A 16039-nucleotide genomic window follows, 5' to 3' on the forward strand; every position below is an offset into this window, starting at 1 on the left:
AAATTTTTTTTAAAAACTGCCAAAGTAGGTATTCTGCCAAGTACTGCCTTTCAAAATAAACTTGGAAAACAGAATGCTGATTCCACTCTTGCTTCAACTCAGGGCTTTTGCGGAGCTCCTCACTTGGCAATGGCCTTGGAGTCCACCTTGGAGCCACATAAAAACGTCAGCCATTTTTACCCCTTTGTTTTGACCAAAATGTTACCGTGTGATAAGATTTTTTGTCATAAAGAAAAACAATGCCAAAGTGATTACTATCATTGAAGACTTTTTGTTTTTAATGGGTCACAAGCTTTGAGAAGTTCCAGACGCTTTCAGTAAGTGCAACATAATTTAAAAAATATGTTTAGCCATCCACGGTGATTATTCTGGAGAGGACATTAGCTTACATGTAGGTGTGGTTAAAATCCTCTGCTGTGTTACCTGTCACAGTCACATATACCACAAAAGCTGTGTTCTATTTACATAACTTCTTACAGAGATTTCACGCACGTGGTAGGCTAAAAATCAAAACTGCTTTTCCCACAAAATCAACTGACAAATTATCACACGTGGTTCTTTCATGACAAAGTAACAGGACACCATTTTTAGAAAATTAAAAAAGGCAACTTAAAGCTAATTATCAGCATTTACAAATCAGTAAATCATGAAGTTTATGAAAAACCATTACATGCAGAGGTACAAAACACCAGTCAGAGCCAATCTAGCATAAATCTCGCTGGACAGGATTAAACGTCCTTTTCAACAGGCTGGCTATAATTATACTCACAGTGCGATTGGCCCTTCCCACCGTACGCTTATCACCATAAAACACACACACCTCACCGGTACAAATTTTATTATTTCTACTTGACGTTTTCCCCTAAAACAGAAAAGCAGTCTCTAAAATATGAAATAAATTAAGAATAATCTAGAAGTCTCATAGGGGTCCAGTTCCAGTACAGAGTTCCTCTATGTCACGAAGTACTTCACTTAGCCACTCAGGAGGAATTTATTTTCTTGATGTCAACCTGGCTCAGAATCAGTGTCCCATTTTTGAATTTTCCAACCTGTCCAATCCGTCCACTTGACAAAATGCTGGGAGCTGATTTCTTCTTTTTGGCTCTCCTGCAGTTAAAAATCAGGGAAGGGTACTGAAGTTAAGCTTACGAGGAAGGGCTATCGCACCGCCAGCCAGGTGGCCGGGGCCCCGCCCCTACAAACTCCAGGTGTCCCCTTGTGCGTCCCCCCCACTGCCCCGCCCCAACTGCGGGCCTTCACGTGGCCCCAGAAACATGCCGCCTCCTTCCTGCCTCAGGGCCTTTGCATTGGTTTCTTCTATGTGGAATGTTCTCTACAGATCTTTCCAGGCTGCCCCCTCCTCTTCACTCAGTTCTCAACTCAGATGTCACCCCCCTAGAATGACATCCCGGCCCATCCCTGGTTATTTTCTCCCCCGATGCTTTAGCGCCACCTCTTCATAGAACCTGCCGGGGCCTGACATCCCCTCGCTAACCTGTTCATATGTTTTGGTGTGTTTCCCTCACTACAGTGTAAGCTCCTCAAAGACAAGGAAACTGCCAGTGTGACGATGCCTATATTCCCGACACCCAAGACACCCATATGCCTGGCACGCAGGGGACCCTCAACGGACAGACATGTATGGTCAGAACCAATGACTGCTTGATGGCATATGCAAGCTCACTAGGAGTCTAAGGAAAAGGCCAAGACAAAAGAAGTCGATTTTGAACCAGTAATTCAAGGAGGGAGAAAAGGCATTTTTGAACAAAAGCTAAGAAACAAAAGTAGAGCAACAACATCAATGTCCCGTACTCAGACCGTGGCGCCCTGCCTACGTGGTAGGTCAAGGAACTGGCAGTAGAGACCCAGGCCGTGCTGTCCTATCAGCAGGCTCTTGAGGGGGGGACACAAGTCTTTTGTTGGAAACGTCAATCTCAGCTTCTCCACCAGTCACTTGAGGTGTCTGGTCTTTGGAAATGGGAGACCGGAGAATATTCCCAGTTTGGTTCTGAGGTAGCTATTCGATCTTGGGCCATGTCCTACACCTGGTCTTCCCTTCACGGGACTTGCTGAGAATCCACGAGGGACAGTGAAGCACTCTAACGGGCTAGAAACACCGCGTAAACTCCAGGTGCTATCTTCACAACTGATCCAGTATGCTTATCCAGATCATTCCACCCCAATAGCTGATGATGTGTCACTCACCTGTCTTCCTGCCCTTTCCTCTTCTTTTTCTTGAAAATATCTGTGTCCTGGGCCTGATTTCAGAATTTAAGATAATATATGTGTCAATAACGGATAATGGAGATTCAAAAAAAGACGAGGTTTGTGGTCAAAAGCCAGTAAGCTATCATTTAATATTTTTTTTCAAGTAGGTGTATGAACACAAACTTAGTTTCTTCCTAAAACTCTTTCAGAGTGTGAAAGGTCATTCCAGAAAAGACTGACAGTAGAAACATCAAATCTTCCGTTTTAGATGAAAGGGAGCGAGTGTAACCTCTGTTCCTCTGAGGTTTTTCATGGGTCCTCGTGTTCTACACAATGTAAAATGCAATACAGGAGAAAGAGCAAGGCAGCTTATGTTATCCGAGTGGGAGTTTGCTATTTCAGAGCAAACCTTTCATGTAAATATGCCAGGTTACCTGGCTGGTATTACGGAATAAGGCGGACCTGAACAAGTGGAGAAAATGATCCTCTAACTCCAGATTTTACTGTTGTCTACACTGCTTTCCAAGCAACCGGTCCAGCATTCCACTGTGGCCAAACGCAGCCATCTTTCTGTTCTAGCTTAGGAACGAAAAGGCTATGACTCCTACCATTCTCTTTTCTTCTTCTTTTGCTGCCTTTTTTTCTTTGATTTGCTCCTGCAAGACCTTGTAATTCACATAACTATTTTTGGGAGGCTGAAATGAAAGGAAAAAAAAAAAAAGATATCATTTTTTATTTTGCAAAGACCTCCCAGTGACCCATGCCCTGACTTGCCCCGGGCTCTTCCCCTGCTTTTGTATCCTGTCTGATGCTGGAAGACGGAAGCAGCCCCCCACCTGAGCACCCAGCATTATGGCACGTTCCCGTTCCAGGACTCTTTCCTTTCCTTTTCCGTAACCCGTGATCCCGAACCGGTGCACTTCCAAGCGAGCCTGTGGGCACAAAGCAGAATCAGACCCAGGTGCGTTCCAAAGACTCCAGACAGGAGATACATCCCGGGGAGTAACACACGTCAGACACAACGTGCTGTCGCAAGAACTCTGTGGAGGGTGGTTTGCGCAGCCTTGTGGAGGTCTCCGTTCTCCCATGTTTAATTTTGGACAGGTGAAGCAAAGACTTCTCTCCACACAAATTAGCAACAGAATTCAGATTAAACGCAGAGATGCTCTCTGTGTTTCCACTTAAAGGTACCCCTCCAAACACACTCACAAGGAGAAACCATTCCTCACGGAGGTTTCAAATGCAGATCTGGGTTTGCTCATTTGTTTAAAGACACTGCAGAGGAAGAGGAAAAAGTCACCAGTGCCCACTCTTAGCAGCTCAATCCCTTCCTCCTCTCTTCTTTTTCATGCATTTTTAAAAACCGAGTTTTGACTACAAAATACACACGCCTGGCTTTTCATACTTACCACTGCATTACTGGCATTGTGGTCACAAGCCCTCGGGTTTTAACTGACAGCCTAATAATCACCAAGAGAAGGTAGTGTGATTTGCTTAGCCATTTACTCAACCACTGGACATGTAAGCATATTCTTGTGTGTGTGTGTGTGTGTGTGTGTGTGTGTGTGTGTGTGTGTTATAAAGCTGAAAAGATTAACAATTTCAAAACACATACCTTCTCTAAGTTAAATTCTTGTCTATCCACATCGTTCCCAAGGATATTAGTTTTGGTCTGAAAAGAAAGAGAATTCTTATTAAGATCATCTGTTACTGTATCATTAGAGTATTTGTCACCAACAGAGTAGTCACGTTTTTTTGTTTTTCAGCTTCTTTATTTTGAGAGAGAGTGCACATATGTGTGTGCATGAGCGGGGGAGAGGCAGAGAGAGAGGGAGAGAGAGAATCCCAAGCAGGCTCCGATGCAGGGCCTGAACACTCGAACCAGTAGATCATGATGTGAGCAGAGATCAACAGCCAGACGCTGAACCTACTGAGCCACCCAGGCACCCCCAGGGTAGCCATGTTTTAAAAAGCCCAGAAACTGGCCCAGGTGTCTACATACCGAACAATAACACAAGCATGTTGCACAAAAGCCTAATTACCAGTTAATGGAAGAAAAAAAACCTTTTGAAGTCTCAAAGCTTAAGAAAGGATGAGAAATTTCTTTTAAATTTTTTTTAACATTTATTCTTGAGAGTGAGCGAGACAGAGCACGAGAGAGGGAGAAGCAGAGAGAGAGGGAGACACAGAATCCAAAGCAGGCTCCAGGCTCTGAGCTGTCAACACAGAGCCCGACGTAGGGCTCGAACTCACAAACCATGAGGCCATGACCTGAGCCAAAGTCGGATGCTTAACCAACTGAGCCAACCAGGTACTCCAGGATGAGAAATTTTTTTTAAATACAAAAATAAAAAAAAATGATGAGAGAGACTAATGTCTGTCTCTCATAAACCACATGTACAAGATTCTGTTTGGTGCGGGGTTTAAAAAAGGGTGGGTGTTTGAGGGATTCTGGAGGGTAATATTATATTTGAATAATTCTTTCTCTTCTTTCTTCTTCCCATCCAGCCATTAGAATGATGGCTAACAAAACTCTCTTGACTTGAGTATTTCTTTCAGGAACATCAGATTTCTAGAATGGCTTATACTTCCCAACAGAAAATGATGATACTGCAAAAGCCTGCAAAGCATGCGACTCTTTACATCGATGCATCTACTAGCTACGGTTACTGACCCACAGAATTGACCAGAAGCTTGAGATCTGAAGGAAATACACTGTCCCATCTGGTTAACAAGAGCGGTCGCTACTCAACTCCAGCCACCAGATCTGGACCAACGGGAAGCAGGCTCTAAAAAAGAAAAGGCACCCTTCTCCCTCACAGGACAGTGGTGAAGAGGGATGGATGGCCGGCTGCTCTGCTCCCAGGATGGGACCTCCCGCTGCTCCTGCTCAGCAGGTGGCGGTGGGGGGAGGGTCGGGGCTGGGTTGGCTCGGTGCCCTACCCCACACCACGCTGGGAAGTGCCAGAAACACTGCAATCTACGGTCTCCTGGACTCTCCTTCTGCAAAGGGGAGCTGTATTTCAGCTCAGCCTGTCCCCCCGACCCCTGCTGTGTTTGGGCTGTGTGGGTCAGTCAGTGACTGTTTCCACAGGGGACAGCCTCTGTCTCCACAAGGCCATGTACTGACCTCACAGAGGGGTTCTTACGATGAAAGTGGGATGAAGTGTGCAATGGTAGATGTTAGCGACGTCCAATAAACAGGAAGACGTGGCCAATGCTGCGAAGTCACAAGACTCCCGGGGGGCACCACAACACTGCTCACCCGCTGTCACACCGCACACGGACTCTTGCAGGCCCATGTGCTGACGGTGACAGACAGAACAGGGCACCACCAAGGATGCTCTAAGCATGCGGCCTCGTTCTGTGCTCTCAGTCCCAATAAATGCACCTTCCGCGTTAGTTTATCAAGATTCCTGACTTTTACTACGCTTACGATTTTCTTCGATCGTGTATTGCACAGACTCAAATGCCTTAATTAAGACCACGGGCACGTGGAGGACGCCAGGCACCTCCATTCATTTATCCCAGAAAGTCTTACTTCCTGTTCCATGACTGGAAAAAGTCTACGTCTACCTTGAAGGTAAAAACTCTTCTCCACTGGTATGCGCGTCTAATCTACTCAATATGATGAACACTAATACCACTTTTGGAAAACAAATGGCTTACGTCTTAATGACTTCAGGATCATCCAGATCCTCAAATATAAATTATATGTTAAAAAGAAACACCGTAGGAGTGCCCTGGTGGCTCGGTCAGTTGAGTGTCCAACTGCTGTCTCGGGTCATGATCCCAGGGTTGTGGGATCAAGCCCCACGTTGGGCTCTGCGCTGAGCATGCAGCCGGCTTGGGATTTTGCCTTCGTCTGTCCCTCCCCGCACCCCACCCCCGTCGTGCTGCCCCTCTAACCCACGTGTGCTCGAAGATAAAATTTAGGAAGAAAAAAGGAAACCTATATGCTGGTCACAGCCTCCAAAATCCCATGAAACATTTAACTCCATTTCTAAGTATTGACGTAGTTGTTTATCTTTCTTCTTCTGTCCCAACCATCCAATCAAGTAATGGCTAAACTCTTTCAAGTTGAAAATTTCTTTCAGGAACATCAGATTTCCCACAATACTGGAGATGTCACAGATGCCCCTGACTGACTATTACTAGAAGATCAGCAAGAGGAAGGAAGCACTGTAACAAAATTCCTAGCCACCTGTGCTACAGTCACCGCAGGGCTGAAACCCCTGGGTCTGGGGGAGAAAAGGCCCCCAAAGGACAGGGGCATGGCTTCTGATGTCCCTGCTTCACCCAACGCCAGCCCACAGATTACCCAGTCCTTGCATGCAGGCGTCTGTTTATCTTGGCCGTGGGGACACCTGGGCCGAGGGGCTGTGGAGACCTGAGTGGCAGGCCTGGCCTCACACAGATCATCTTGCTGTAGAAACTCCTCAGCTTTGTAGCTGTCGATGTATTTGAGAAAAGGTCTGGATTCTAGATCCTTGTTTATTTATCTTTTCATTTTTATTAAAAAAAAATTTTTTTAATGTTTATTTTTGAGAGAGAAAGAGCACGAGCTGGGGACGGACACAGAGAGAGAGGGAGACCGAGAATCCAAAGCGGGCTCCGTGTCGACAGCACAGAGCCTGATACGGGGCTTGAACCCACGAACCGTGAGATCACGACCCGAGCAGAAGTCGGACACTTAATTGACTGAGTCATCCAGGCGCCCCTCTAGATCCTTGTTTACAATAAAAATAAACATTTGGAAAATAATTCTTAGCTAATTATTTTGTGATGCTGAATCCATAGGCATGACCCCCCCCCCCCAACCATTACCTAACTTTTATTCACAGCTTTAAAGCCACTTCAGTACATTATTCATAACGTATTGCCTGGTAGAGAAACAATCGGTGGTTTTCCCTGTTTTCTTGCCCCTCGGACCCACTGCAGTAGGAGGCACAGCACCTGCAGACAATACCGGGTCCTCTTCTGCTTCTAGGCTTTGCTGCCTACCTGAAGCTAGACGGGGCCACGTGACCTTCTGTGGCCAAAGAAGTGTGAGCAGAAAGGAAGTGTGCCCCTTGCACATGGAGCCTCTCTCTACCAGTCATCTGTTGACTCCCCTTCTTCACCAAAGCAACTAAGAACCTTCCAGATGGTGGAGCCCCTATTAGCCCCGGCCCCTAGCTGAGGACGGTGTAGGGCAGAGCAGTGTGTCCTTAGGAGATATCAAAATAATTAATTTTTGCCTTCGAACCACTAAGATGGAGGGACTATGTTATTAAACCACAGCCTAATCTAACTTGACCGGCAAAGCCTTACTGTCCCACACACAGGAAAGAGAAATGTCTGCAGATTTTGAGAACTTGCATGTTAGGCTATGAAGAAAGAAAGCTGTGGAAAGAAGAAACCGTTTGGGAGAAATGCACGGGGACGATGGATAAAGGCCCGCAGCCCCCTAGGCTCAGTGAACTCATCCACAGGTTGACTTGCTGACCGCAAGTACTTTCTCCTGCACTGGTTAGATTCTTCTATTCTATCAGCTACACTGTCCAACCTTTGTCCAATTAGAGAGTAGCTGGGGAAATAAACAGTCTCGTTTTAAAAAGCAAGCAGTTCTGGGGCACCTGGATGGCTTAGTCAGTTAGGCGTCCAACTCTCCGTCTCGGCTCAGGTCTTGATCTCATGGTCGTGAGTTCAAGCCCTGCACTGGGCTCCGTGCTGGGCATGGAGCCTCCTTAAAAATACAAATAAAAAATATAAATACAAAGTATGTATCTACATAACTGTATTTATAAAAATATAATAACATATATGTAATTTAAATGCAAGCAGTTCCAAGAGCATCAGGAAATGTACTCTGATCTTCTTGAGGAGACGTTTCTTCAACTACATTACTCTTACACCTATCTGACACTGGATCTCGCAAAGAACAGGGGTGTGGAACAAAGTAAGAACCTGGGGAAATAACTTGGGGACAGGTCTTTCTATCTAGTGAAGATGCTGGGAAGCAGTGCACTTGTGTTACTCAAAGGACAAAGAGCCTAACCTGACCTGTATTCTCTCTTTCTGGCGTAGTGGTGAGGCACACAGCTCTCACACAGCCAGAAACCCCGGGGTCCGAACCTGAGCTCTGGTATTTACTTCACATCCATAATCCTTTGTGTGGAATCCTTAGAAAATTAAGAAGTTTTCACATTTTAGAAAGGTAATACCGTGACTATACTGAATATCATACGTCATTTCCAGTGGGGGCCGAGACAGCAACCCATAATCCATTAAGCACGTTCACATTTCTGCAGCAGGATCTATGAATATTCATGCCAAATGCAACAAACAGAAATAATTCCTAAGCCTCATCTGAGTTCAGTTCAGGTTTTGCTGCCAAATAAATCTATCTGCATCAAACTTCGAAAAGAAACATTAACTGTGACTTCCAAAGCTCCGGGGTTCTGGGATTGCAGGTATGGGGCGGCTGACTGTTTAAACGCAGGCATGCACCCTTACCTCTCCAGGCATCAATTTCCTCTGTAACATGAAGACAGGGCGCATGAATTGTGAGGATTCCACGAGATAACGAATTAGGGAACAGAAATCATCACTCGTGGAACGCAGTAAGCACCAGCGCATCTTGGTAATTAGGAGTGATTGGCTACCTGCTCAGGAACAGTCTACATGCACCTGGGTCCAGGCCCCAGGAGCCAAGAGCCCCTTCTGATCTAGAGTCCACCGTCCTATTATTTCTATTGTCTTTCTTACCCCTTCTTTTCTATGGAGGCCACAAGGAAGGCTATGGTTCAGGGCAGGGGCCGATGTTAAGGGTGGAAAAAACACTGGTGAGACATCCCTGTGAGCCAAACAACACTTGCATCATTTCCAGCCACACCCGATGCTTTCATTTCTCAAGACCCTTCCTCGTAGGCAGCCTTGCACCCGTTCAAGAATGGTTCACGCACTCATTCCTCATATTCCGTCAGGCCACCCATCCTGACCCAGCACCGCTGCGGTCAACTCCTGATTCAGCTCCTGCAGGCCTCTGCTACCGCTTCCCTGTAATCTAGTTACCACACAGAGGCCTGAGTGATGTTTAAAAGGTTAAGTCAGATCACCTCATGCCCTTAAAACTCTCTGCTGGCTTTCCACATACTTTACACTGAACTCCAAAGGTCTTACCATTGCTTACGAGACCCGGCAGGGGCTGGCCTTGGCCTGTTCCTCCACCGCAGCTCATACCATTCTCCTCTGTCCTCCTCCACTAGGCTTCCAGCTTCCAGAACACATCAGGCCTTCTCACGCATCCAGACGCTGGCAATGCTGTGTACTCTCCACCCGCGTTAGTCTCCCGGCTCCTTTCTCTGACAAACCTCAGCACAGCTTTGTCACCTTCCCCTGAGACTTCCACCGACTCTACCGAGAGGAGGTTCTGCCTGCTACTCTCAAGGCCCTATTTCTTTTCCTTCAGAAGGTTTATAACTTTTTAATTATATTATTAATTTACCTGGAGTTTGGTTGACCCCACCAGTAGAGAGTATACTCCATGAGGGCAGAGGACTCTCTCTCATTCACCATTGTGTCTTCTGGGTCTGACAAATAGTTGGCACCCAAATTATTTGTGGAATAAGTAAGTACACAGGCGAACTTTTACCTACTGTTTCCTGAGAGACTACTTCTATAGTCACTCCCCTGTAAAAAGGATAGGATTAGGAAGTTCATCTGTAGCTTAGACACCTGGGAATGCGTAAAATGTTACATAAGTGGTGGCCAAGTTCCCAGATGAACCCATTCAAGGGGGTGATGTCAGCGGGGAGGGCTTCCCCCCACAGCCGACAAGCAATCCTCCCACACCAGCTATAATCCAACTCTATCTGGAGACAGCACCACACTGCACAGACTAAGGGCTCAGTCCTACAAGACTGTCCCTCGCTTCATATGCTGCAAGCCCAGGTTGTTACCTGTACTTAGGACTGGCTACCCACAGGTTACAAGTCCCCACGACTCCTTCCTTGGGTCGGATGAATTTGCTAGAGCAGCTCACAGAACTCAGGAAACCTAACTGACTAGATTGCTGATTTATTACAGAAGGATACAAGTCAGGAACAGCCAGATGGGGGAGACGCACAGGGTACAGCGGGTGGGACAGGACAAGGCACTCCCATGTCCTCTCTGAGCGTGTCACTCGCTAAGCACCTACAAGTGTTCACCAACCCACAAGCTTTCCAAACCCTTTTGCGTTTATAGAGGCTTCACTACCTAAGTATGATGGACTAAATCGCTGGCCATTGGCAATAACTTCAACCTCCAGCCCTTTACCTCTCCTCAGAGGTCAGAGAGACAGGATTGAAAGTTCCAAACCTCTTGTCACGGAGTGGGTTCACCTGGCAGTCTGTCCCATCTTTACAGCCTTTCCAACTCACTCATTACAAAAGATACCTTTACTGCTCTTATCACCTAGGAAAGTCCAAGAGTTATAAGGGTTTTGTGCCTGAAACAGGGGACAAAGAAAACATAAATAGATATATACAGATACAGATACAGATATAGATATATACATACACACACACACACACACACACACACACACCAAGTATATGTATATATATTTTTTCTTATTATAAATCACCATACCACACCACTGAAAAACTGTTTCAATACACAATGCAGTTTAATCACAGTATTTATGGCACAAGCCTAAGTTCTAGGGAAAGACGGTCACTTCCTGGGTTCAGGCAGGGCCAGCCGGGTTATCTAACTGGTTAGTACCTCTCAAATATTCTCCAAAGACAACCAGCTGACTCCATGCAGGCTATCATTATTACACTTCTTTGCTGATTCCACGTCTGTTTGAACTGTCCTACAATGACCTGTAAGCTTGCAGAGAGCAGGGGCCACAACTATCTTTTACTATGTTGTACAAACTCTTAGTTTGTACAATTACTCCCAGCCGACTGACTGTTCCTTACCTGGCATTCCCTAGATCCAGGATATGCCATTAATAAGCAGTGTTGTATTCGTTTGTATTTATTTACATGTTGCAATGCCAACAGGCTGAAGTCTTTTTACAGGCATATGTATTTTTATTGTGTTCATATCCCGTCTCCTTAGCCAGACACATTCACATTTTCAAAAGAATCAATTTTAGGGGCTCTTGGGTGGCTCAGCTGGTTAAGCGTCCGACTTCAGCTCAGGTCATGATCTCGCGGTTCTTGAGTTTGAGCCCCGCATCGCTCAGAGCCAGGAGCTTGTGCAGATTTTGTGTCTCCCTCTCTCTCTCTGCCCCTCCCCCACTTGCACGCTCACACGCTCTCTCTTTCTCTCTCTCAAAATTAAACATAAAAAAAATCCTAAGGATCAATTTTAAAAAGGAGGAAAGGGCAGAACGGCCAAGGGCAACTGAGAAGTTTCATTAGGGTCAGGAAGTCCAAAATGTCCAATGAGCTGAGGTTCCTGAGAAAAACCAACTACAATGAAAAAGGGATCAATTGGAATTGGAAGAAAATGAATCTAACAGTCTGCTGCAGATGATCTACTATTAAGAGACAGAGAAATGCATTCATTCAACGCTAACCTTTTTGTCCTTTCCACTAGAAAACTTTCCATTCTAGAGAGAACACAAGCAGGTGTAGGAGGAAACAAAGACCGAGGACCTGAGGAAACGAGGGAGGGTACTCAGATGCTTTGCTAAACTCCCCAAATGCAGAATTATATATAATGCAAAGCACTGTTTCCCAACCTTTCTCACTGCACAGCACACACAGAAAATACTAACATTTGTATGGCACACTGGGGGACACTATGCTAATATTGATCTCTTGTGAGTTTCCCTGGCTGATCAGCTTGGGAGTTCCTGCTGGCTGAAGGACCAAGGGAATCCGTTTCCTAGTCCACCTCTAACAGTGCCCAGTGCCCCAGCATTTGGAGTATGAGCTGGGAACTGACCGGGAATCCTAAAATAAAGGTAGATTATTACAAAAAGCACTATTAATCTTTGAGGAAGAGATCCTGATGAGGATCACTTCACTTGACATGAAGTGCTACCTGAATTCTAGGGAAGATTATACAGATGGTTTTTAAATCGTAAAAAAGATGTGGTAAGCACTGGACACCGACCAGCACATGCACACACGTGTTCACTGAGAACCATGCAAGCCTGACTGTCTTTGCAGCGGGTTGAGTTGTGGTCTCCAAAGAGACATGTTCTAAACCCCCAGAATCAATGAATGGATCTTATTGGGGGAAAAGGGTCTTTGTAGTGTAATTAAGGATCTCATGACAAGACCCGTTCTAGATTTCGGGTAGGCCCTAAATCCAATGACAGCTGTCCTTTGAAGAGACAGAGGGAGATTTAAGACTCAGACATATAGAGAAGAAGGCCATGTGTAGACACAGGCAGAGGTTAGGGTGACGCAGCCACAGGCCAACGAACACTTAGAGCCACCAGCAGCTGAAAGAAGCAAGGAAGGATTCTCTTTCAGAGCGGAAGGTGCCTAGCCAGCCAACACCTTGATTCTGGCCTTCTGGTCTCTAGAACTGTGAGAGAATGAATTTCTGCCCAGCAGCCCTAGAAACTAATACAATCCCCTTTTCCGTTTACGATAGACAGAAGTTTATAGGACATGAAGAATGCAACAGAAATAGAGTCCCTGGAGTTCTGCAATGAATTTGACCAAACCATAATGATATCCTTGTGGGCAAAGCTGGATAAGCAACCATACCTCTCTCCGGGACTGAATTTTGAGTGAGACTTCCAAACTCAGTCTGAGATTACCGCTCAGTGAAATCAAACTGCTTTCCGTGAGAAGGGGAGTTCCTTGAGAGGGAGCAGTTTCGTCTATTTTGTTCAATGCTAGAACCCAGTGTCTACAATAGCAGCCAGAAATAGTGGCTGAATGACTCCATTTTCTCAGAGCACAGTTAAGCAGAAGCCCCAGGCGCATGAAAAGAGTCAACTCAGCAGGCTTGCGTTGGAATATTGTCTGATAAGAGTGTTTTTACATCCCCGAGCCCCTGAGTCAAGGCTGCCCGGATAGTTTACACTAGCCGTGGGATTTATGGTGAACACGTCCTTTTTCCTGGGGGTCTAAGAGCTTCAATAACTAAGGTCAGTCTGGATGTCTACACAACCGACCCCCAATAAAAACCCTGGACACCCAGGCTGGAGTGAACTTCCCTGGTCGGCAACACTTCCGACCTGCTGTCACGAATCACTGCGGGTGGAAATTAAACGCATCCCACACAACTCCACTGGGTAGGGACCTCTGGACACCTGCACCTGGTTTCCTTCAGACTTGGCCACATGCACCTTTTCCCTTCGCTAGTTTTCCTCTGTATCCTTTTGCTGTAATAATTTGTGACCGTGACGATGACTATAGCCAAGTCCTGAGTCCTGTGAATGCTTTTAGCCAATCCTCAAGCCTGAGGGTTGTTCTGGGGACCTCTGACACGGTCTGTAAAAGTACTCATCTAGGTGTGCCTGGCTGGCTCACTCGGAAAAGCATGCGACTCTTGATCTCGAGGTCAGGAGTTCGAGCTCCATGGAGGGGAGGGGAGGGTAGAGATTACTTAAATAAATAAAAAATTTTAACAAAGAAACAAAAAGATACTTCTCTACAACTGCAATATCAGGGTTTCCAACACATACATTGAAACTAACCAACTCATTACCTGTGTGTTCTCATCTTGATCCGGCTTCCCTTTCCTTTTTTTATTTCTGCTGTGAAATTCTATCACTTGTACTCGCTCCCTGCTGTTCCTCAGTGTTGAGGGAGATGCCGTAGCACTAGGGGCGTCTGGTCCTGAAGGAGAGCTGGTGGGGGTCACAGCAGGAACACCCTGCAGCTCTTCCCTGAGTTCCTTGAAGAAGCTGGAGACTCTCTTCCTTCGGCCTCTCACGGGAGAACCAGGTACAGGAGCTGGGTCTGCTGACAAGGTCACTGGAGTCCCTACATCTCTCCTCTTGTTTTCTCCCTTCTTTCTGATCCTTTTCTGTTCTGCCTCATCTTCTGTCTCCCCTGTTTGTTCAAACACAGAGTGGACAGATAAATATTTTTGGTTCTATCAAATGAGATGAAGGCACTTGTACATATGCCACAGCTATCAACACCCAGAAATACAAAGAAAAAAAAAAAAAAACAATTTCTTTTCCTTCAGATAGGGATGTATTTGCACAATTCATAGAATCCCAAAATGCGTGGGGCGCCTGGGTGGTTCAGTTGGTTAGGCATCTGCCTTTGGCGCAGGTCATGATCTCGCAGTTCGTGGTGAGTGTGGGCCCCACATCCAGAGCCTGCTTCAGACCCCCTGCCTCTCTCTCTCTCTCTCTCTCTCTCTGTCTCAAAAATCAATAAACATTAAAAAAGAAAAGAAAAGAATCCAAAATGCAACATCTTTTCCTAGGTAACTGACTGTATCCATGCCTTTGACCCTTGCAGCATAGTAAGTTCTCACCTTGTTCCGTAATAAAAGTGACATCAAGGCAATAATCCCAGGAACCGGTAATCCCAGTTGGCTCACGTTTTGTGCTGAAAATGTCTGCCACTGCAGCTGGTGTTTTGTTTTATTTGGTTTTTTAACACTTTCTAGGGGTATAGGTAAGTATCACAGTCTTCCTATCGTCCAGAGTAGAAGTCCATACAAATACAGGGACTGTACATACGAGGGAGTCTGAGGATTGGAACCCAGGCTCTGCAAATTACTAGCTAGGTGAGCTTTGGGAAACATTTTAACCTCTAGTGCTGGTTTCTCCACTTGTAATAATGGGATTAAGGACAGGATCAAGTTCACTGGGTTGTGAAAATTAAATGAGTACATACATGAAAAATATGGAGTGCATGGGAAATTCTCTATACTTTTAGCTATTGTGTTTACTGTTTAAATAAACTGATAATTTTGAGCAATGGCTCCAAACTAAAATAGCTTTTGAAACATCACCTTACAAATTTAAGAAATGCTTGCTCCTTAAGGGCGTTAACGCCTAACAATCATCTCTGTTGCATGAACAAGGGATGTCGCCTTCCCTGGAGAAAGTTCTTCAGTGTGTGGAACTGTCTTCCTACTAAAGTGCCTGGCGGTTGCCAATCCCAATGACCTTTTTGTATTTCCTTTTCCCCAGTCAAGATAAAAGGAGACCACAGGCTGGCCAACTTAATGAAGAAAAGCCTGCAGCAAAAAAGCTTCCCGTGAAAACGTTCTCTGAAGTCCGTGGGGGAGGAAGACACTGAAGGATGGGGCACCAACGTCACAAGGTGGTACCAGGATCACCGAGTTTGGGGGAGAATGTGGGGTGGGCAGTGGGCTTCCCAGAGGGCCGAGAAATGTGAAAGGGTGGGCTATTCCGAGAACCCTTTAAACCTGACAGCCTTGGTGCTCATGACGAGTAACTAAGTGGTGCCCACAACTCAGGGGCGACGTGGGAGGCTGTATTCGTAAAGAGTAACAACAGACGCTGAAGGTGGGGGCGGGGGGGGGGGAGAAAGGGGGAACTCGGACGCAGGTGTGTGCTGAACCCATCCTGGGAACCAGGTCGGCAAAGGGAGGGGTGCTCCACGTGCAAGAACCTTTAGCCTTGAACGCCGAAGGCGACCCAGTTCGGAAGGCACAGCAGACACCTCGGCTGCAAGTCCGCTCTCCACGTGGGCTCCGAGGCCCCTCACTCACCGAAGTCGTAGAGGTTCCGGAGCAGGGCATCCAGAAGTGTCTGAGAACCCGGAGGCGCGGGGGCCTCCGATCCCCGCTCCTGGGCCATCGCGGGGTCTGCCACCGCCGTGCGGCCCAGAGCCCGCCCGGACGCCCACACTTCCGAGTTCTGACGCGCTGCGCGCGCGCGCGCGCGTGCGTCGCGGGT

General features: G+C 46.4%; 2 protein-coding genes across 2 annotated transcripts in view; one reads left to right on the forward strand and one right to left on the reverse strand.

The window, feature by feature from the left end:
- Positions 1-821: 821 nt before the first annotated feature.
- On the reverse strand, positions 822-15985 carry CD2H1orf131 (chromosome D2 C1orf131 homolog). The gene is made up of 7 exons (XM_027047024.2): positions 15853-15985; positions 13861-14207; positions 3824-3880; positions 3045-3140; positions 2817-2903; positions 2206-2258; positions 822-1107 (listed from the first exon to the last, which is right to left on the reverse strand). Exons 1-7 carry the CDS (start codon positions 15938-15940, stop codon positions 981-983), a joined length of 855 nt encoding a protein of 284 aa, XP_026902825.1. The 5' UTR covers positions 15941-15985; the 3' UTR covers positions 822-980.
- GNPAT (glyceronephosphate O-acyltransferase) overlaps positions 15347-16039 on the forward strand; it is a 33812-nt gene continuing 33119 nt past the window's right edge. The window contains exon 1 of the mRNA XM_027047022.2: positions 15347-15440. Within this exon, the coding sequence (XP_026902823.1) occupies positions 15420-15440 (21 nt within the window). The 5' untranslated portion in view covers positions 15347-15419. The remainder of the gene's footprint in view (positions 15441-16039) is intronic.

This window comes from Acinonyx jubatus, chromosome D2 (genome assembly GCF_027475565.1).
Source record: "Acinonyx jubatus isolate Ajub_Pintada_27869175 chromosome D2, VMU_Ajub_asm_v1.0, whole genome shotgun sequence".
Classification (NCBI taxonomy): domain Eukaryota; kingdom Metazoa; phylum Chordata; class Mammalia; order Carnivora; family Felidae; genus Acinonyx; species Acinonyx jubatus.